We start from the raw sequence: 23,248 nt of genomic DNA, 5'->3' as shown, positions 1-23,248 counted from the left end.
ATGTTGAAATTAGTGATATTGATTGGAGCAATGAACTGACTTTAGAAAACCCAGAACAAATCCTGTCTCAGCTCTATGAAAGAGTGGAGTCAATACATAAAAAAATTACTACTGCATACAAGGTACAGTCTCGGCAGAGTAAATTACCATGGGTAAATTCCAGAATTTTGCAATTACTCAAACAGAAGAGACTTTCTCTTAAATTGTATAGATCATCAAAAACGTTGGAAAATAAAACACATTTTATTGAGATCAGAAATAAATGTACGACGAACTACGTAAGGTTAAAGCTGCTTATTTCCAAAAACAAATTACTCAAGCTGCCTCTAAACCTAAAACACTATGGCAGACACTTAAAGTCATTACTGGGGAAAATGAAAAAAAAAGGAATGACAATATTCAAATCTCTGTACAGGAAACTATTATGACCGAATCTGAAAAAATTGCAAGCACTTTTCAATGAGTATTTTGATACTCCCTCTTTTCCCCCATTGGTTTCTTCTCCTACCTTACATGACTTTTCATTTTCTGAGGTTACACAAGCAGAGCTGTTTGAAACCTTAAATTCTTTGAAAAATTCACATGCCCATGATATTTATGGATTGAATATATATTTCTTAAAGATTCATGCTGACAGCTTCATGCCCCTTTTACTACATCTGATAAATCTCTGTATCAGGCTTTCTGTTTTCCCTTGTGGCTGGAAAACAGCTCTAATCACCCCCATTTTCAAATCTTAAGATCCAACCTTTGTTTCAAACTACAGGCCAATATCAATTCTCCCAGTATTATCTAAATTATTGGAAAAAATCCTCTATAATCAATTAAGCAACCATCTTGAAAGTAATAAACTGCTCAGTGACTTCCAACATGGTTTCCGTTCCACCAGATCGACAAAGGTCATGTCACTGGAGCTGTTTTTATTGATTTTTTTTAAAGCCTTTGATACAGTGAATCATCAGATTTTATTGCACAAACGTAGCTCATTTCAACTTTCTTCTTCCGTGGTAATGATGCTCTCTTCATATTTATCAAACAGGTCTCAGGTGGTTAGAATTGGTCATGTAACATCGTCCCCGTTAATGTGTGATATGGCAGTTCCACAGGGTAGCATCCTGGGTCCCTTACTCTTTCTGCTGTACATCAATGATCTTCACAATGTCTGTAAATACTCTAATTGTTTGCTATATGCTGATGACACTGTCATTTTTCTTTCTGACCCAGATCCTATTACTGTAAACTCTAAACTCTGCTCTGATCTTAGTATCCTACATGACTGGTTGAATGCTAACCATTTAACTATTAATGTCAAGAAAACAGAATGTATGTGCTTACACTCACCTAAATCTATATTCATCTCAAACCCAATTCACTTTGCTAGTCAAAAGGTATCCATTACAGAAACCTATAAATATCTTGGAGTAGTTCTCGATCCACATCTCACTTACCAAAATCATGTACGTTATTTAACAAAGAAACTCAACCAGAAACTGTATGTATATACCAAGATCAGACCATATCTTACCAATGTTGTTTCTAACACGTATCTTCATGCAGTAATTCTCTCAACAATATCTTACTGCCTCCCAATCTGGTCCCTCACCACAAAGGAAACTACTGGACCTATAACAAGACTGTACAATAGAGTTTGTAAGATCCATGGTAAATTTCCCCTCTGGACCTGGCCTTGACCTTTCAGAACTACACAAATAATCAGACTATGAAATTTTATCATTGGATTCAAAACAGGAACATATCTCCAACACTCACTGATCTCGTTCCAAGACACAACATAAGACAGGAACGTATCACTAGATCAGTCTCCCAAGCACTTATCCCAGTACCAGCTTACAAAAATAGCTACAGTCTGAGATAATTTTTTCACACATATACCCAACTCTGGAATGAGATACCATATCATATTAGAACAATAACCTCTGTTATACATTTTAAACAGACATATAAACACTATCTGATGGAAGGATACACTTGCAACCACTAACTTAACCCATAACATGTGCATACTTCATTCAAGTCCCTGCCTCTTTAAATGTTTCATGTTGCTGTTTATTTTGTTGACTGTTTTCTGATGTGTTTCTGTCTTTCATGTGCTGAAGAACAGGAACCTGCTGTAAAGCAGTTTTAACTGAGTCAGGCCCGATTAATTCTGACTGATTTTATTATGTTGCTTTTAATCTTTTCCTGTATAATAACCAAATAAAAAACTGCTCCAAGCTAATGTGGACTTACCTACAGGACATCAAACATGTCAAAATAAGACAAGGACAGGAGGAGGAACCTTCTGATGGACTTCTGGTTGTACCTTGTAATAAAAGTACACTTCCCCTGTGCTCTCTGCTGCCGCCGCACCAGTCCATCTATCAATCTCACGTTCCATCCTCCCCTCACTCGTAAACAAGACCCCAAGATACTTGAACTCCCCCACTTGAGGCAGGGACTCTTCTACGACCCGGAGGGAGCAAGCCACCTTTTTCCGGTCAAGAACCATGGCCTCGGACTTGGAGGTGCTAATTCTCATTCCAGCCGCTTCGCACTCGGCTGCAAACCACCCCAGTACAAGCTGAAGGTCCTGGTTCGAAGGAGCCAACAGGACAACATCATCTGCAAAAAGCAAAGATGAAATCCTGTGGTCCCCGAACCGGACTCCCTCTGGCCCCTGGCTGCGCCTAGAAATTCTGTCCATAAAAATAATGAACAGAACCGGTGACAAAGGGCAGCCCTGCCAAAGTCCAACATGCACCGGGAACAGGTCTGACTTACTTCTGGCAATGCGAACCAAGCTCCTGCTCCAGTCATACAGAGACCGTACAGCCCTTACCAGAGGGCTCCGAACTCCATACTCCCGAAGCACCTCCCACAGAATGCCACAAGGGACACGGTCGAATGCCTTCTCAAAGTCCACAAAACACATGTGGACTGGTTGGGCAAACTCCCATGAACCCTCAAGCACCCTGCAGAGGGTATAGAGCTGGTCCAGTGTTCCACGACCAGGATGAAAACCGCATTGTTCCTCCTGGATCCGAGGTTCGACTATCGGCCGAATTCTCCTCTCCAGTACCCTGGAAAAGACTTTACCAGGGAGGCTGAGGAGTGTGATCCCCCTGTAGTTGGAGCACACCCTCCGGTCCCCCTTCTTAAATAGAGGGACCACCACCCCGGTCTGCCAGTCCAGAGGCACTGTCCCCAACTGCCACGCGATGTTGCAGAGGCGTATCAACCAAGACAGCCCTACAACATACAAAGACTTGAGGTACTCAGGGCGGATCTGATCCACCCCCGGTGCCTTGCCACTGAGGAGCTTCCAAACTACCTCAGTGACTTCAGCTTGGGTGATGAATGAGTCAACCTCTGGGTCCCAAGCCTCTGCTTCCTCTACGGAAGGCGTGTCAGTGGGATTGAGGAGATCCTTGAAGTATTCCTTCCGCCGTCCGACAATATCCCCAGTCGAAGTCAACAGCTCCCCACCACCACTGTAAACACTGTGTATAACTGTATTTTTTTTTTTCTATAGGCATCCACATCAGATTAGCTGGGTCTGGGTTGACTCAGTGCTCTGGAAGAGTTGAAGTCTATTACAACAACATCTGGGGAACAGTCTGTGGTGATAACTGGGACTTAAATGATGCTAATGTGGTGTGCAGACAGTTGGGTTGTGGTACAGCACAGAGTGCCATTCAGTGGGCTTACTTTGGTGAAGGAATTGGACCAATCTGGCTTGATGATGTGGACTGTTCAGGAAGTGAAAGGTCTCTAAGTGAGTGTCAGCACAGAGGATTTGGGACACACAACTGTAGACATTATGACGACGCTGGTGTGGTGTGTTCAGGTGAGAAAACTTTTGGATAAAGTATTTGTAGTAAATGTGTCCTTTTCTGTATAATTTAACTGCTCTGTCAACTCGTCATTGTGGCTTGTGATGTAAGAGCCTGTCAGATAAAAAGATCTGCTAACCTCACCCTGCATATCTTACTCAAAGTCTGTGGGAGTGATGAAAAGTATGTATGTTATGTTTATTGTAATTTTCTTTTTTGCCAAATACATATTTTCAAATCACTTCCTGTCATGTACAAACAACAGACAGAACATGTTCTATCCTGCAATGATTTATTTGTCTTCTATAGATTTTCAGATCAGATTAGCTGGGTCTGGGTCGACTCGGTGCTCTGGAAGAGTTGAAGTCTATCACAACAACACCTGGGGAACAGTCTGTGATGACAGCTGGGACTTAAATGATGCTAATGTGGTGTGCAGACAGTTGGGTTGTGGTACAGCACTGAGTGGCCTTCAGTCGGCCCACTTTGGTGAAGGAACTGGACAAATCTGGCTTGATGATGTGAACTGTTCAGGAAATGAACGGTCTCTAACTGAGTGTCAGCACAGAGGATTTGGGACACACAACTGTTCACACAGTGAGGACGCTGGTGTGGTGTGTTCAGGTGAGAAAACTTTTGGATAAAGTATTGTGAATGATTTCTGTATAATTGAACAGCTCTGTCACATCATTATTGGGGCTCATCATGTCAGAGCTGTTCAGATGCAGCAGACTTGAGTTTAAGATAAAAGTTGTCAGATGTCAACTTACAGCTCTGGCAGTTGTGAAAAAGACATGAAAAGTTACTTGTCTTATACAGAGTTATTATTTTCAGAAAAAATACCAGTTTTATTAACTGCCACAAATTTAACCTGCTCCAAGCTAATGTTGACTTGCCTACTGGACATCAAACATGTCAAAATAAGACAAGGACAGGAGGGGGAACCTTCTGATGGACTTCTGGTTGTACCTTGTAATAAAAGTACACTCCCCCTGTGTAAAAAATTGTAGCCTAAACAACAAATAGATCTTTTAAAAAGTTCTAATATTTTATCATTTAAAATGTGCATCATATCGTGTGTCTTCAGGTCTTTTCCTCTATGTTGTTGATACTCTTGAGTCTCTCTAGGCTAGCTGCCAAATCCAAACAAAGAAAAGTCTCAGAGGAAAATAGAGAATTTAATAGTTACAGCTCCAGTCAGATTTCTTTTTCTTTTTCTTTTGATAAAGGTTGTAGATAAGTGGTCTAGGCTACACAGCAATTTCTATGTCTTTTCTATTACATATGTCTGATTTATTTATCAGATTATAATCAGATTATAAATTGATTTCTATACATTTAGTTGGTTCCAAAGAGAATAAGAGTAAACTACTTGGGTACTGAAAGCTAAAAAATAACTTAATTTAACATAAAACCTTTCAGGATTCAGTGAAAGAAATGACACAAAATATATATTTGAATTGTCTTATTGCACAGATTACAAAAAATTACACAAAGAAAAGATCTGGTAACCACAGCTTGTAGCATGCTTTTGGAATTAAAGAGCAGAATTCAACTAAACTTAATTTCTTTTAACTAGATTTTGATTTAACTGCTGTACAAACGGAAAACTTTCTTATTTTAATCTAATGTGAAAAGTGTTACTCTTACTCACAATCTGTACATTACTGTGTATGACTGTATGTATTTTTTTCTACAGGTCTCCAGATCAGATTAGCTGGGTCTGGGTCGACTCAGTGCTCTGGAAGAGTTGAAGTCTATCACAACAACATCTGGGGAACAGTCTGTGTTGATAACTGGGACTTACGTGATGCTGAAGTTGTGTGCAGACAGTTGGGTTGTGGTACAGCACTGAGAGCCTCTCAGTCGGCCCACTTTGGTGAAGGAACTGGACCAATCTGGCTTGATGAAGTGTACTGTTCAGGAAGGGAAAGGTCTCTAAGTGACTGTCAGCACAGAGGATTTGGGACACACCGCTGTCGACACAGTGAGGACGCTGCTGTGGTGTGTTCAGGTGAGAAAACTTTTGGATAAAGTATTTGTAGTAAATGTGTCCTTTTCTGTATAATTTAACTGCTCTGTCACCTCGCCATTGTGGCTTGTGATGTCAGAGCCTGTCAGATAAAAAGATGTGGTAACCTCACCCTGCATATCTTACTCAAAGTCTGTGGGAGTGATGAAAAGTATGTATGTTACGTTTATTGTAATTCTTTTGCCAAATGCGTCTTTTCAAATCACTTCCTGTCATATACAAACAACAGAAAGAACATGTTCTATCCAGCAATGATTTATTTGTCTTCTACAGATCTTGAGATCAGATTAGCTGGGTCTGGGTCGACTCAGTGCTCTGGAAGAGTTGAAGTCTTGTCCAGCAACATCTGGGGAACAGTCTGTGATGACAACTGGGACTTAAATGATGCTGATGTGGTGTGCAGACAGTTGGGTTGTGGTACAGCACTGAGAGCCCCTCAGTCGGCCCACTTTGGTGAAGGAATTGGACAAATCTGGCTCAGTGATGTGGACTGTTCAGGAAGTGAAAGTTCTCTAACTGAGTGTCAGCGCAGAGGATTTACTACACACAACTGTTCACACAGTGAGGATGCTGGTGTGGTGTGTTCAGGTGAGAAAACTTTTGGATAAAGTATTGTGAATGATTTCTGTATAATTGAACAGCTCTGTCACATCATTATTGGGGCTCATCATGTCAGAGCTGTTCAGATGCAGCAGACTTGAGTTTAAGATAAAAGCTGTCAGATGTCAACTTACAGCTCTGGCAGTTGTGAAAAAGACATGAAAAGTTACTTGTCTTATACAGAGTTATTATTTTCAGAAGAAATACCAGTTTTATTAACTGCAACATATTTAACTGCTCCAAGCTAATGTTGACTTGCCTACTGGACATCAAACATGTCAAATAAGACAAGGACAGGAGGGGGAACCTTCTGATGGACTTCTGGTTGTACCTTGTAATAAAAGTACACTTCCCCTGTGCTCTTCCCTTGTGAGGCAGCTGGATTCACAAGGATAACAGTTCTTATTTTAACATTGTAACATTTATGACTGTTGTTACTTTCTGCACATGTAAAAATGTGTAGCCTAAACAACAAATACATTTTTTCAAAAGTTCTAATATTTTATCATTTAAAATGTGCATCATATCGTGTGTCTTCAGGTCTTTTCCTCTATGTTGTTGATACTCAAACAAAGAAAAGTCTCAGAGGAAAATAGAGAATTTAATAGTTACAGCTCCAGTCAGATTTCTTTTTCTTCTTTTGATAACGGTTGTAGATAAGTGGTCTAGGCTACACAGCAATTTCTATGTCTTGTCTATTACATATGTCTGATGTGTCACATTGCCATGCTCCTTTATCAGATCATAAATTGATTTCTATACATTTATCTGGTTCCAAAAAGAAAAAAGAGTGAATTACTTGGGTACTGAAAGCTAAAAAATAACTTAATTTAACATAAAACCTTTCAAGATTCAGTGAAAGAAATGACAGAAAATATATATTTGGATTGTATTATTGCACAGATTACACAAAAATGACACAAAGAAAAGATCTGGTAACCACACCCTGCAGTATGCTTTGGGAAATAAACAGCAGAATTAAACTAAACTTCATTTCATTTAACTATATTTTGATTTAACTGTTGTGTAAATGAAAAACTTTCTTATTTTAATCTAGTGTGTAAAGTGTTACTCTTACTCACAGTCTGTGTAAAAGTCTGTACATTACTGTGTATGACTGTATGTCTTTTGTTCTATAGGCATCCAGATCAGATTAGCTGGGTCTGGGTCGACTCAGTGCTCTGGAAGAGTTGAAGTCTATTACAACAACACCTGGGGAACAGTCTGTGATGAATGGTGGGGCTTTGATGATGCTAATGTGGTGTGCAGACAGTTGGATTGTGGTACAGCACTGAGAGCCCTTCAGTCGGCTCACTTTGGTGAAGGAACTGGACCAATCTGGCTTGATGAAGTGTACTGTTCAGGAAGTGAAAGTTCTCTAAGTGAGTGTCAGCACAGAGGATTTGGGACACACAACTGTTCACACAGTGAGGACGCTGGTGTGGTGTGTTCAGGTGAGAAAACTTTTGGATAAAGCATTTGTAGTAAATGTGTCCTTTTCTGTACAATTTAACTGCTCTGTCACCTCGTCATTGTGGCTTGTGATGTCAGAGCCTGTCAGATAAAAAGATCTGGTAACCTCACCCTGCATATCTTATTCAAAGTGTGTGGGAGTCGTGAAAAGTATGTATGTTATGTTTATTGTAATTTTTTTGCCAAATGCGTCTTTTCAAATCACTTCCTGTCATATACAAACAACAGAAAGAACATGATCTATCCTGCAATGATTTATTTGTCTTCTATAGGTCTCCAGATCAGATTAGCTGGGTCTGGGTCGACTCAGTGTTCTGGAAGAGTTGAAGTCTATCACAACAACATCTGGGGAACAGTCTGTGATGACAACTGGGACTTAAATGATGCTGAAGTTGTGTGCAGACAGTTGCGTTGTGGTGCAGCACTGAGAGCCCCTCAGTCGGCTCACTTTGGTGAAGCAACTGGACCAATCTGGCTCAGTGATGTGGACTGTTCAGGAAGTGAAAGTTCTCTAACTGAGTGTCAGCGCAGAGGATTTGGGACACACAACTGTTCACACAGTGAGGACGCTGGTGTGGTGTGTTCAGGTGAGAAATTTTTTCTGTATAACTTAAACCTCTGTCATGATGTCTTTGTGGCTTGTGATGTCAGAATTGTTCAGATGCAGCACTGGAAAAGAGCTGCAAGCTCACCCTGCAGCATGATGTTAGAAGCAAAGAACAGAATAGGTAGCAAAAAATAAAATAAAAAAACTCATATTGTCTTGCCAACTGTGTGTTTTTTTGTCTATGTTCTGAGTATAGGTCTTGCACAGATTACACAAAGAAAAGATCTGGTAATCACACCCTGCAGCATGCTTTTGGAGTTCATTCATTCATTTTCTGTAACCGCTTATTCCGTGGGGGTCGCGGGCTGCTGGAGTCTATCCCAGCTGACATTGGGCGAGAGGTGGGGTTCACCCTGGACAAGTCTCCAGTTCATCGCAGGGCTGACACATAGACAGACAACCACTCACACTCACATTCACACCTACGGGCAATGTAGAGTCACCAATTAACCTAGCATGCATGTCTTTGGACTGTGGGAGGAAGCCGGAGAACCCGGAGAGAACCCACGCAGACACGGGGAGAACATGCAAACTCCGCACAGAAGGGCCCTGCCCCAGCCGGGGAGCTGGGGGATCGAACTCAGGACCTTCTTGCCACTCAGGACCACTGCACCACCGTGCCGCCCGACTTTTGGAGTTATAGAGCAGAATTAAACTAAACTTAATTTAATTTAATTAGATTTTAATTTTACCATTATATAAGTGAAGATTTTTGTTAGATATTTAATCTAGTGTGGAAAATGTTATTCTTGCTCACAGTCTGTGTAAAAGTCTGTACATTACTGTGTATGACTGTATGTTTTTTTTTTTTTTGTCTTCTATAGGCATCCAGATCAGATTAGCTGGGTCTGGGTCGACTCAGTGCTCTGGAAGAGTTGAAGTCTATCACAACAACATGTGGGGAACAGTCTGTGATGACAACTGGGACTTGATTGATGCTGAAGTTGTGTGCAGACAGTTGGATTGTGGTACAGCACTGAGAACCCGTCAGTTTGCCCACTTTGGTGAAGGAACTGGACCAATCTGGCTCAGTGATGTGGACTGTTCAGGAAGTGAAAGTTCTCTAACTGAGTGTCAGCACAGAGGATTTGGGACACATGACTGTGAACATTATGAGGACGCTGGTGTGGTGTGTTCAGGTGAGAAAACTTTTGGATAAAGTATTGTGAATGATTTCTGTATAATTGAACAGCTCTGTCACATCATTATTGGGGCTCATCATGTCAGAGCTGTTCAGATGCAGCAGACTTGAGTTTAAGATAAAAGCTGTCAGATGTCAACTTACAGCTCTGGCAGTTGTGAAAAAGACATGAAAAGTTACTTGTCTTTTACAGAGTTAGTTATTTTAACAAGAAATACCAGTTTTATTAACTGCCACATATTTAACCTGCTCCAAACTAATGTTGACTTGCCTACTGGACATCAAACATGTCAAAATAAGACAAGGACAGGAGGGGGAACCTTCTGATGGACTTCTGGTTGTACATTGTAATAAAAGTACACTCCCCCTGTGCTCTTCCCTTGTGAGGCAGCTGGATTCACAAGGATAACAGTTCTTATTTTAACATTGTAACATTTTATGATAGTCGTTACTTTCTGCAATTGTAAAAAAAAATTGTAGTCTTGACAACAACTATTGTATTATTGCACAGATTACAAAAAAATACACAAAGAAAAGATCTGGTAACCACACCCTGCAGCATGCTTTTGGAATTAAAGAGCAGAATTAAACTAAACTTAATTTCATTTAACTAGATTTTGATTTAACTGTTGTGTAAATGAAAAACTTTGTCTGATTTTAATTGAGTGTGAAAAGTGTTACTCTTACTCACAGTCTGGACATTACTGTGTATGACTGTATGTTTTTTTTATCAATAGGAATCCAGATCAGATTAGCTGGTTCTGGATCTTCTCGTTGTTCTGGAAGAGTTGAAGTCTATTACAACAACACCTGGGGAACAGTCTGTGATGATGAGTGGGACTTAAATGATGCTGAAGTTGTGTGCAGACAGTTGCGTTGTGGTACAGCACTGGGAGCCCCTCAGTTGGACCACTTTGGTGAAGGAACTGGACCAATCTGGCTTGATGATGTGGACTGTTCAGGAAGTGAAAGTTTTCTAAGTGACTGTCAGCACAGAGGATTTGGGACACACAACTGTTCACACCATGAAGATGCTGGTGTGGTGTGTTTAGGTGAGAAAACTTTTGGATCATTTACAGAATATCAAATCACTGTAAACATACTGTTTTACATGTCTATCATCCAATAATTGTGTCTTATAATGTGTGTCAGTTGACACAGCAGTAAACTAGAAAACAATAAGTAACCACACTCTGCAGCCAACCATGTCTCCTAGAAATTACATTTTTTGTACAATCAGTTTACCAGCTGAGGTGGAGGAGCTGGAAAGTGTTGCTGGAGAGAAGGACGTCATGTTCGCCCTGCTGCCACCAAAACCTGACTGATTATAAGTGAAAAGAAAATTATGAATGGATGAATTTCCAACTATCAGAGACATGGGTTAGACAGAGATGAGATTTTGTTTTGACCTTTTCTTTTCCTCTGGACATAATCCAGGTGGAAATTAATTATACAAACACTAGTGTAGCACTAACGCAATATACAAATGTAATTTCTAGGACACATGGTTTCTGCAGCACATGTTCTTCATTTCAGAGCAGAGTGTCTAAAAGTGAATATGTTGCTTGATCCACAACAAATGTAACTGTATTTTAAAGAGAATGGATTTACACAGTGTTAGCTATGGTTAACATACTCATTATAACTAACAAAAGCCTATTTCTTTGGCTGTGAGTATTAGGGGTTTGGGCTGATGGTCAATGCCATCATCCTTCACTGATGACTGACAGTCACTGACCACTGACACACCATTGCAACATCATGATTTAAAAAACTTCTGTGTTTTAAGGTAGTGTGTCCCCTCAGAGTTGCCATAAGGCAGGAGTTTTGCTCTGTTTTTGACTTGTAGAAGAAGAAGATGTTGCTGCATTAATGTTCCGTCTCCATGTCCTCCATGTTCTTACTAAAGCTGCCCAGTTAGGAGAAAAAGACTCTTGATCAAATTGGTGACAGTGTCATTACTTTTCTGTGGGATGCTGTCAGTGTGTGTCTTTCAACCATGCTGCTGTTTTCTTAGCTTAGCTTCTTCATTTTTTGTTCCATTTTTATGATGAAAAAGTTGAGTAATATTTGTCTTGTTGTGCGTTGGTCTTCATCATATATTTTCTTCATATTCTTTACCTTTTTTTACCCAGTGCCACTGCAGCAGCCCAGCATCTCCCTGACATCTCCTAACAGAGGGTTGGTCTGGGGTCCTGAAGGTGCAGAGGTCACCAGGGGTTACAGCTTCATCATCACCTGCTCCATTAACTCCAGCTATCCTGGAGGTGTTTTCTCTCTCATCTTCTCTGGCTCCAACATCACTGACACCAAGCCAGCAGTCAACCACTCAGCCTCCTTCAACTTCCCTGTAGCTGAGTATGAACACCAGGGAATCTACAGCTGTGTGTATGAAGTCACACTGTCCTCAAGGAAATTCACTTCTCCTGAAACAGCAACGATGAGTGTCACCATAAAATGTAAGTAGCCAGAATTGAAGAACTGAATAATGCATAAGCCACTGATGGGGGCACCGTAAATGTCTGCTGCTCATACTAGTATTTCTATACTTTGTCTCTTTGAAGCATTTGCATGTGCATGAAAATCTCATTTTTGAAGGTGGAACACTGAAGGGAAGTGCAGGTAGACTATATATACACACATATATGTATATATTCACCAACACAGCTCTGTCTGCTGTACTGTTTGAAGTAGCTTTAAAAAAGAAGATTCAAGTGTCAGAAAATTGTTTAATAACAGACACGGGAACAAGTGCAATTTCAGTCTCCTAACTGACACAGTCCTTTGCAGATCCTTCTCTGTGCTTCCAAATTCCACCTTGAAAAAGGCAGCGTCATCACGTTATCTGCCTAGCAACAGCGTCGGTCTACTCTGCTTTGTCTCAAGGAAGACTTCACTGGCAGGAAGGCTGAAGGGGATAATTTTTTTTGTCCCATCCACTGTAAATCAAAATGTGTTTAGTTAATTCATTTGTCACTTTCTAAACAAACACACAGGCTGTGTTTTTCTGTCCAGTCAGATGAAATCCAAATGAATGAGGGAGCCAGCTCTAACTTTTCTCTGCCTAGAGACAACAACAAAAAAATCTGACTGGGTAACTGTTTTCCTATTTTTAATTAAAAAATAGTTCAGGGGCTACAAAATTCAACAGCAGCAGTAAAATAATAAAAATAAATAAATGTCTCTCAGCTTTTCTACAACACAAACATCAAGCCAGTATCATTGTACTGTGAGGATCACGTTCACACCACTCGGAGGCATCTTTCTACATTGGTTCCATCTTGTCCAAGTGTTTCAATGCATCAGCAGTAAACGACCAGTCAGACGTGTGCAGTTTTGTCTTTGATATGCTGAAATAGTCCTGATGTATTTTTCATCAACACAATGTATATGATGCAGTGAGTCCTCAGAGCAGACAGGTGTTGGTGATCAGAGCAGAGTGATGAAGATTTAACAGTGACGTTATCTAGTGGCAGTAAATGTACAGTTTGCCCATGAATAAACACTGCAGAAGAAATGTTCCTGTGTCCTGCTTCCCACATGCACATATGGCAAAAACATATGGTTAAATCATAAGTGTTTCCTTTTTCTCTGTTTTGTTCCAAATTTCAAGGGTAATAGGCGCCTGTGGCCAATAGACTCATTTCTTACCATCTGCATTTCCAGTATTGAACCATTTATCATGAAAAGTGACAATGTGGATTTATGTTGGTGCAAAACAAACAAGTAACCAACAGATCACAGTATTTCACAGTATATTATATCATAATGTGTGTGTACTCATCATGTAAATCTCAACAGATCGAATATTTTATGGAAGTATCATCGGATATGTTACTGTGCTGTTTATTCTGCTGTTGGTGATCATCGTCCTTTATTTCTACTACAAGGTACTGTGTACATCTTTGTTCCTCACAGGCTAAAATCCACAGTTCATTCTGTGAATAATAACTGGAAGAGAGGAGAGATGCAACCAATGACATGTGCATGCTGTTATGTCTCTCCAGGCCAGAAGAGGGCAGAAGAAATCAAGCCAACAGGAGACGACTGAGGTGGATTATCAGAACCTTGATGATGTTGGAGCTGAAGGAGGGCCTGCTGAGGAGGAAGAAACCCAGCAGTAGGACCTACAATGAGCTTGTGCTCCTTCCAGGTGGATTTCTTAGCTGCCACACAACCGTCTGTCAGCTCAGTGATGGATTTGACATTTTCATATTGCAGAAGAGAAGTGTGCTTGAATCAATGGAACAAATATACATGATAACAGCTCAAATGATTTGCTGAATAAAACCATAACTTGGTTTGAAAATGATGCAGATATGCTGAGCACACTGCTGTTTATATGTACAGATGTTATATGTAATTGTTTGTGTATGTACATGCTAAAGTGTGCAGAGTGACTTTTTGATTTATACACGATATACAAACTCTTTAGTGCAGCATTGATCAGATATATTGATCTGTTATTACTCATGACTCATAACTTCTTCTTTTGAGCTGTAATTAATTAACCCTGTAAGAATTTTCTGCAATTTTGCTTTTTTCTTTTTTAATCACATTTTGTGTTTTCACTTGTTTTGAAGGAAACTTTTGAGAGATGTTATTTTGATTTTACTCTGTTTAAACGTAGAATCAGTAGGATTTCTCTGAGCTGTTCATAAACACACCATAAAGATACCAGGATGTTAAATACCAACGTTTTGAGTTTGTCAAGTGTCCTGAGAACAGCAAAATAATGATAAAGATGATGAAATACAGACAGAAGGCAGGTTCTCTGCAGACACAGACACCACCACACACTTCTAGTCCATCATAAGTGATGATTGAGAGCCATCATGTTTCTATGAGTCTATGTGTTGTTTTTATAGGAAATGTTGCATTTTATACCTTCAATAAAACACAATGCATAAAGGCATGAACCCATACCTCTGACTTGTTTCTATTTTTGCTTCACTCACAAACTGTATGTTCAGACTCTTTAAACTCTCACACTAAGTGACTGTAAAGTAAAAATTCCCTCTGACATTTTTCAGGATGTCCTTAACTTGATGTATTTATATGTATGGAGGACACAGCTTGAGAGGACTGTGTTACATTGTCTTTTACTCTATAGTTGTTGACTGGGTGTGTAAAATGAGGGGACAAACTCTCAGTCCTTTGCTCTAAATCCAAACAGCTGGTTTGAGGTGTCTCCAGACTGCAGATAGAGAATAATGATGAGGAAAAAATATTCCTGAGGACAGGATTCACCTCGAGACTAAAAGTGTTAAATGGAGTGTATATATGGAACCTAGAGGCTCAGTCTGTGTCAGTGATGGGAAATGTTGCTTTTAAAAGTAACACAATACATTACAACATTACAGCCATTAAAAAGTAACTTGTTACGTTACAACGTTACTTCATTAGGAAAGTAATTCAGAGAGCATTTCAAAACCTGAAAACCACTTTGTGACTCCCTGTTGATCATTGTTCTGATAATCTGACTGTGAACTGGGCAGAGACATATTACACAATGAAAACAATAAAAACTTTGGGTTGTTTAGCCGACACTGCATCACGTTTCAACTTATAAAAGTGCACAGGCTTTTTAAATCACATAGACTCGATGAGTCAATGTTCAGCTAGTCAGTTCCTCTGATGAGACTTCCAAAGTTAACAAGCCTCTCCACAGGCGTATTGACTCGTAGAAAGATCTGATCGTGGGGAATTTGTCATACATTCATCTCAAAACCCAACTTGAGATTTCAGTGTCTTCTGATACCATATAGGCCTGTGTCTGTCCTCTGTCTCAGAAGATAAAAGTCATCCTCAGTGTCTCCTCTGGTGGTGCAGTAGTGAAAACAGTAAAACTGTAACAGTAATGGACTGCCTATTTGAAAATGTTACAGTATAACAGAGTGCTTGAATTGCAAAACTAATGTGTTACGTTGTTTATTACAACAGGAGAGTAAGCTCAGGACACCAATGCAAAAAAAAACCAAACAAAAAAAAAACCCTAAACCAAATGACAAAGTAACAAAATTCTCCATCCACATGTTGTGATGTATTTAATGGAGCACAGAGAATGTCCATCTTCAAGAGGTTCATATATATAACCTTTATTATTATCAGACAAAATATCTGCTTGTTGACAGATTAAAACTTCATTGCACAACAGAAGACTGATATGTCCAGTGTTAAATATTGCAATTACACAGAAAATTAGTATTTTATACAATGTAGGGTGTTTGTTATTAAGCACTCTGCTTAATTTTGTAGCACTGTTGAGTATATAAATAAAGCCATATAAATTATAAACATTTGATATAATGTATGTTTTTTACATTAGTAATTCATTTTACATTATTTTTTGTAATAGTAATTAATAATAATTAATTTAAGCAACAAAAAATCTGAGGAGCCACTTGGGAGCCGAAAGAGCCGGCTCTTTTTAGTGAGCCGAGCCAAAAGAACCAGCTCGCTAAAAAGAGCCGGAATTCCCATCACTATTCTACAGTGAAACTTTTAACTCTTCTTCATAGTTGACTCTGAGTGGCGCTCTCTGGTGGATGTTTTGCTTAACATCCATGCCAACGTAAAGGATGCATGGACATATGTGGGCACTTTAAGTTTGAAACGTATTTGTCTATTTTTATATGTAAAGGAAGCATAAATGCATGAAAAGAATAAAAACAGTTGACTGAAAGTGGATGCAGCCCAACTCATCTTTGAATAGAGAAACATGCTTTTTGCATTACATTAACAAAATCCAGATTAGGTACTAAATTGTGAGTTTAGAGATTTTAATTGTTAAACATGCAGTCAGAAGAATTTCTGGTTTTGTGTATTAACATGTATAGATGAGTTTGTAATATTTGAGGAACCAGTGTCAGCTCTAAGAAAACTCTTTCTCAACAACAAGCAGTCCTGTTTTAAACAGTTTGTTTCACAAACTTTGAGGGTGGGGTGTTAAGTGCAACTTCCTACAACGTCCTTCATTTACTTCACTCTTCTGTAGTTGCACAGTATGTGTGCTGGCCTACGAAGGCAAACAGCAATGGTGAGTTTTCACCTTAAATGTTATGAAGTTTCAGTCAGGCCCCATTCATAAACTGTACTTAAATGATTTTACTTTACAATATCAGCATCCTGTTCTTGTGGGATTACTGTAACAAATGACACTTACAGGATTACTGTACAATACAATAAAAGACAACTGACTGTAATTCTGAATGTCAACTTGCTGGCAGCGATAGATGAAAAGTCAGAGGGTCAGAAAAATAGTAAGATCTATCCATGAATGTCTACAGAGTTTCACGGCCATTGATCTAACGATTCATGAGATATTTGCTTCTGGACAAAAAATGGCAGGACGAGCCACCAGTAACACACCACTGCTGTCACATACGGCGCAAAATAGAAGACCTTTGTGAGGCAGCACAGTAACCTTGTTATTAGCTGCTCCTTGTCAAGGAGTCATAACATAAATTATGCTTATTATGTGATAATGATGGATATGTTGAAGGGTCTGTAGAACTTAAGATGGGAGAATAATAAGAATGATTTGACAGAACAACTTTTTAGAATTAAGTTCATGAAGTTTATCATTTAGACAGAAATCAAATGCTTTTTTAACTTCATTAATCATTTAAATTATTTAAAACATGACAAATTAAAAATACAATTAAAATAAACATAATAGAATATGTTAATCTGGGAAAAACATAGAACATTATTATTATTAAAAATTTACAGACACAGGATAAGATGCACCTCATTATGTGTCAGTTGTAGGTTTAAATATATATATTTTAGATATATTTATATATTTTTTTCTTTTTAACCCATTTGCCCCATAATTAATTAAAACAGTTATTCCCATAGTGTGTGCTGCAGCCAGGTGGTGGGCCGTGGAGCCCCTGCAGGTCGGCCTTGAGCAGCATGGAAAATAAATCAACTGGGAACAGGTCAAAGGTCATTGACCATCAGTTAGTGGACCAAAAGAAAAAGATCAAGGAGGACATTCATATCAGTGATCATCTTTGAGCGGAGAAAGGAATTAGCATCTCTCTACACATATTATGACTGAAATTACATACTTCAGTCATGTGATAACAACTGAAACATCTCCATGACAACTGAGCAAATTCGATCAGCTCACAGAGCGTGTTCACATGTGCTAGTGTCCTGGATATGATGAGGGTTTTGGAGTATCTTGGTTATGTTTTGTGTATATCCTGGTCTCAGAAACCTGGATAAGATCTCATCCATGCAAATGCCATATCCTAAATAAGATCTAAACCAGAATAAAAAGGATCAGTTGGAGGTTTTGTTAGACTGGAGAAGTTTCAATAATATTGGTACTGGGTTATTTTAATCAATACCTTAATTAGACTATAGCTATTTGACAACTGCATTTTTTCCTGCTTTGTCTCAAGATTGGGGGGTTGCTGCACCCTTCAACTTCAACTTTGGGGGTGCATAAAATTCAAAATCCCTAAAGAACAGCAAGTCACAGAGGTGGGTTTGGGCTGATTCATGGGTCTTTAAGACATTTGTTTGACACCAGAGTTTAGGGCACATGTCCTCCTTTATACCAACTTTGCATTACTAGCTACTGCAGTGTCTTTAGATGTCAACACAGAGAGTCACCAGTCATATACAAGTCATTTTTTGCAAGTCCAAGTCAAGTCTTGAGTCTCTAACAGTTGCAATGATCACCCTGTCATCTGCTGCATACCATAAACACTGCTAAAATTATTCAGATGCAATAAAGATTGTAAAAGCCACATACATCATCTATTGTACACTTACACACACCTCCAGCCTCTCAAACCCAGTGTAATGGAAACCTAATACACCTGTAAAGTTGTGTGCTCACCAACAAACCTGTAACCTGCCTGAAGCCAATATTAATAACTAAGGTGGCCTCTAGTGGAATGTTGATTATTGAGTTTCTGGAATATTATTATCATCATGCTAAGCCAGCACATGGTAAAATATTGAGCAAATCATCAATCTAATCCAGTTAACCTCCCTTAGCCACAAAGCTACTAGCATGCTAACTTGAGATAGCTGATGCTGAGCTAAACATGTTTGCTTATCGTGCAAAGACACACCATTAACTTTCACATTAATGTTACTGTAGCGCCTCTATTCTTAATTTGAAAGAATAGCTACAGTATAATGTATATTAATACTAGGCTCTGATCAGTAGTGTAAACAAGACTCGCAAGGAGACGTTGCTTTTAGGACAGAACAGCTGGCAGATTTATTACATAACCTCTGCAACACATATCCACCAAGATGCTTTACTTTTGTGAGTGAAAATACCCCAAAATAAAATAGAACTCTTTCATATAGAAAAAATGAAAAAACAAAAAATAAAAATAAATAAATAAATAAATCATTACTTGGTGTGTCTTTGGGAAAAAATAAAGTCAATCTACCTGGGTAGTAAAAAAAAAAATCACCGTTTGAATCTGTTTGACAAGTCATAATAGACTAATTTACACTGAAAAAAACAAATAATGGTAAAAGCTTAAACAATGGCAGTTTCACATTTCTTCTTAATATACATGACTTCCCTGAAAGGGTTAATAAATTGTTATGTCAGACATATGATGAACTGTAGGCTAGTCCCTTTTAACAACATGAAATGAACACATTATTTGTCTACTGAGGTGCTACTTCAATAAAACACATTCAGAACATAGTAATTTTGCTAAATGGTCTATTTAGCAAAACACAAATAACACAGAATGAGCCAAATGCAATATGTAAGCATTTCACACCACTTCCATATCACTCCGATTGGTTGTAATAATATATGATATTAATGTGTAATATTGTTCACTGCTAATATCACATTGATTGTAGCTAACAAGATGGCAAGCTTACAACAGCGCAGGAGCGCCCTCTGCTGGCATCAGTTGATTTGCCACTCAACAGGTTAACCTTTTAGTAACAGCATATTCTATGGGGTTTACAGTACCCATAGGGGTGGGCTGATCATTACTAACATATTGATACTGCCAATACAAAGTCTTGCTTATGAAGACAGAATCTTACATTAATTGGATCGATACCAACAAAAGGATCAGTTTCAGTTTCTCTCTTCTAGTTGTATTGTCTGTTTCATCAAAGAGCAGAATTGTCTTTGCAAATAATGCTCAGTTGTTTGGTGCATCTGCTTTTTGCTTCTCCACTGCTGCTGTCTGTTCTGTACACTCAAGCAACACCTGCGTCATGCACACACAGTGCATTGCATCGCGGTGCACACCCTGCTGACTTAGTTCAACCCATCGTGACAGCTGAGGAGGAGGAGCTTCATTTGGAGATATTTCACAGCTATGAATAAGAACATGCGTGGAAGGAGGGCTGTTCACTACAAATTTGTTTAAACACATAAAACACCAGAAGAAAAAAAACTTGGAGTTGTAGCAGAAAAGAAGGGGGAAAGAGGAGGAGGAAGGGAATGCCTCACAATCTAGGAGACTCCCTAAAAACTTGGAATTTCACCCAGGACCAGTGCCTTAAGTCCTATAAAAGAGTTTCTGTTACTGTCAGCTCTCTCTGCTGTATTTTCTTTCTTCATGAATAAAAAGTTGACATCATTCATTTTCTTTGTCTTTTACCCAGTGCCACTGCAGCAGCCCAGCATCTCCCTGACATCTCCTAACAGAGGGTTGGTCTGGGGTCCTGAAGGTGCAGAGGTCACCAGGGGTTACAGCTTCATCATCACCTGCTCCATTAACTCCAGCTATCCTGGAGGTGTTTTCTCTCTCATCTTCTCTGGCTCCAACATCACTGACACCAAGCCAGCAGTCAACCACTCAGCCTCCTTCAACTTCCCTGTAGCTGAGTATGAACACCAGGGAAACTACAGCTGTGTGTATGAAGTCACACTGTCCTCAAGGAAATTCACTTCTCCTGAGACAGCAACTACAAGTGTCATCATTAAGTGTAAGTTCACTGATTTCTAACTGGCACTAAGTGTTGTCATTTTATGAACAATAGCTGGATGACAAGTAAAACTCATGATAAGTGAAAGAGAAGTAAATGTTGAAAGGTGAAAAAGAATACTGAATTAAATTTACATGAAACCATTAAAAACTGTCGGCTCTAATGAATATTTTTAATCTACCACAGATATCCATAATTATGACCCAAATGGCAGGAAAACAAACAAATCATACAATTCCAGAGGTGCATACAGAATTCCTTGTTCTAATGCTCCATATGACAAGATTCATGCAGAATGTACAAAGAGGAAAAATAAAAATGAGAACAAAGACAAAAGACAAAAAATACATGTTTAAACACAGGAGTAAAATATAATATACATGAAATAAACCATCAATAAATATAAGTAGAATAAAATATATGAATGTGGTAGACTGGTGAACAAAAGTGATCAAATTAATAATCTGTAAAGCAGTCATTCTAAATGACGTCAGAATGTAATTTCATTAAGTCATTTCACATATGTGAACACTGAGACCACAATTGTGGGACATGAACAAAGTGGTGTTTGCTTCTATAAAATGTTTCATAAATCTTATTAAATGACTTTATTGTTATTTTTTTCAAGATGTTTTATAACACTGTGTTTATATTTATCAAGAATCAGATGAGAAATTTTAACATAAAACCCAAATTATACTGCTGGGACTTAAAAGTGCCCATAGCTGGAGACACACTCATACACCGATCAGGCGTAACATTATGACCACCTGCCTAATATTGTGTTGGTTCCCCTTTTACTGCCAAAACAGTCCTGACCCGTCGAGGCATGGACTCCACTAGACCCCTGAAGGTGTGCTGTGGTATCTGGCACCAAGATGTTAGCAGCAGATCCTTTAAGTCCTGTAAGTTGTGAGGTGGGGCCTCCATTAATCAGACTTGTTTGTCCAGCACATCCCACAGATGCTCGATTGGATTGAGATCTGGGGAATCTGGAGGCCAAGTCAACACCTCAAACTCATTGTCGTGCTCCTCAAACCATTCCTGAACCATTTTTGCTTTGTGGCACGGAGCATTATCCTGCTGAAAGAGACCACAGCCATCAGGGAATATCGTTTCCATGAAAGGGTGCACATGGTCTGCAACAATGCTTAGGTAGGTGGTACATGTCAAAGTAACATCCACATGGATGGCAGGACCCAAGGTTTCCCAGCAGAACATTGACCAAAGCATCACAGGCCGGCTTGCCTTCTTCCCATAGTGCATCCTGGTGCCATGTGTTCCCCAGGTAAGTGACACACACCCTGCCATCCACGTGATGTAAAAGAAAACGTGATTCATCAGACCAGGCCACCTTCTTCCATTGCTCCGTGGTCCAGTTCTGATGCTCACGTGCTCATTGTTGGTGCTTTCAGTGGTGTACAGGGGTCAACATGGACACCCTGACTGGTCTGCAGCTATGCAGCCCCATACACAACAAACTGTGATGAACTGTGTATTCTGACACCTTTCTATCAGAACCAGCATTAACTTCTTCAGCAATTTGAACAACAGTAACTCGTCTGTTGGATCAGACCACACACACCAGCCTTCACTCCCCACATGCATCAATGATCCTTGACCACCCATGACCCTGTCACTGGTTCTCCACTGTTCCTTTCTTGGACCACTTTTGATAGATACTGACCACTGCAGACCAGGAACACCCCACAAAAGCTGCAGTTTTTGGAGATGCTCTGATCCAGTCGTCTAGCCATCACCATTTGGCTCTATCAAACTCCCTCAAATCCTTATGCTTGCCCATTTTTCCCTGTTTCTAACACATCAACTTTGAGGACAAAATGTTCACTTGCTGCCTAATATATCCCACCCACTAACAGGTGCCATGATGAAGAGATGATCAGTGTGATTCACTTCACCTGTCAGTGGTCATAATGTTATGCGTAATCGGTGTATATGTGTGCGTTTGTGTTTATATATGTATGTGTGGGTCAATGTGTGTGTGTGTGCATAGCTTCCTGCTTTTGCACTGAATGTTTCTCATAACTCCACATCTTGTTACTGTATCTAATTATCATATTTAGCAATGTGATTATTATATTTTGCATATCTATGGTAACAGTGCAAACAGGAAATGCCTATAATTTATGCAGCTGGGCTCATCTGCTTCAGGGCACTTCCTCTTTACATCAGCTAATGGTAAAATGGTGGAAATTTTTAAAGATAAACTGTTACATGTTTTTCTCTCTTAGTGCCTTTGTTGCTGCTGGTCTCCTCAGTAGCTGCGGGAATCCTGCTGCTGCTCTTACTGGTCTTGGTGGTGGTCTGTCTGGTCCACAGGGGGAGACAACAAGCCAAGCCGCCGCCTGGGGCCATCATCCAAACTCAATGTCAGTGTTCAACAGGACACACGTGACATGATTTAAGATTAGTTGTGACTATTATAGACTGTTGTTAATAATTCTGTAAAGAACTCCATTTTTAGAGATTTAGAAGAGAACTCTGTAATATATTTACTGTATGAAATCATAAAATTACCATGATGTATAATCAGAGATTAAGGACACGTTAAGTTGAAATATTTGCTTCCCTGACAACAATGCTAGAGCCACAATGTC

General features: G+C 39.3%; 1 protein-coding gene across 1 annotated transcript in view; it reads left to right on the top strand.

Annotated features, from left to right (window-relative positions):
• The window catches only part of LOC146310119 (uncharacterized), a 97,954-nt gene that overhangs the window by 42,196 nt on the left and 32,510 nt on the right, over window positions 1-23,248 (top strand). The window contains 8 exon segments of the mRNA XM_084743350.1: window positions 3,533-3,847; window positions 4,143-4,457; window positions 5,533-5,847; window positions 6,139-6,453; window positions 7,605-7,919; window positions 8,211-8,525; window positions 9,370-9,684; window positions 10,424-10,738. Of these exon segments, the coding sequence (XP_084599476.1) occupies window positions 3,533-3,847; window positions 4,143-4,457; window positions 5,533-5,847; window positions 6,139-6,453; window positions 7,605-7,919; window positions 8,211-8,525; window positions 9,370-9,684; window positions 10,424-10,738 (2,520 nt within the window).

This window comes from Lutjanus erythropterus, chromosome 19, assembly GCF_056507025.1.
Source record: "Lutjanus erythropterus isolate fLutEry1 chromosome 19, fLutEry1.hap2, whole genome shotgun sequence".
In the NCBI taxonomy this organism is placed as follows: domain Eukaryota; kingdom Metazoa; phylum Chordata; class Actinopteri; order Lutjaniformes; family Lutjanidae; genus Lutjanus; species Lutjanus erythropterus.
The sequence above is the reverse complement of the archived record's forward strand: the minus strand, read 5'-3'. Positions and strand labels throughout refer to the sequence as shown.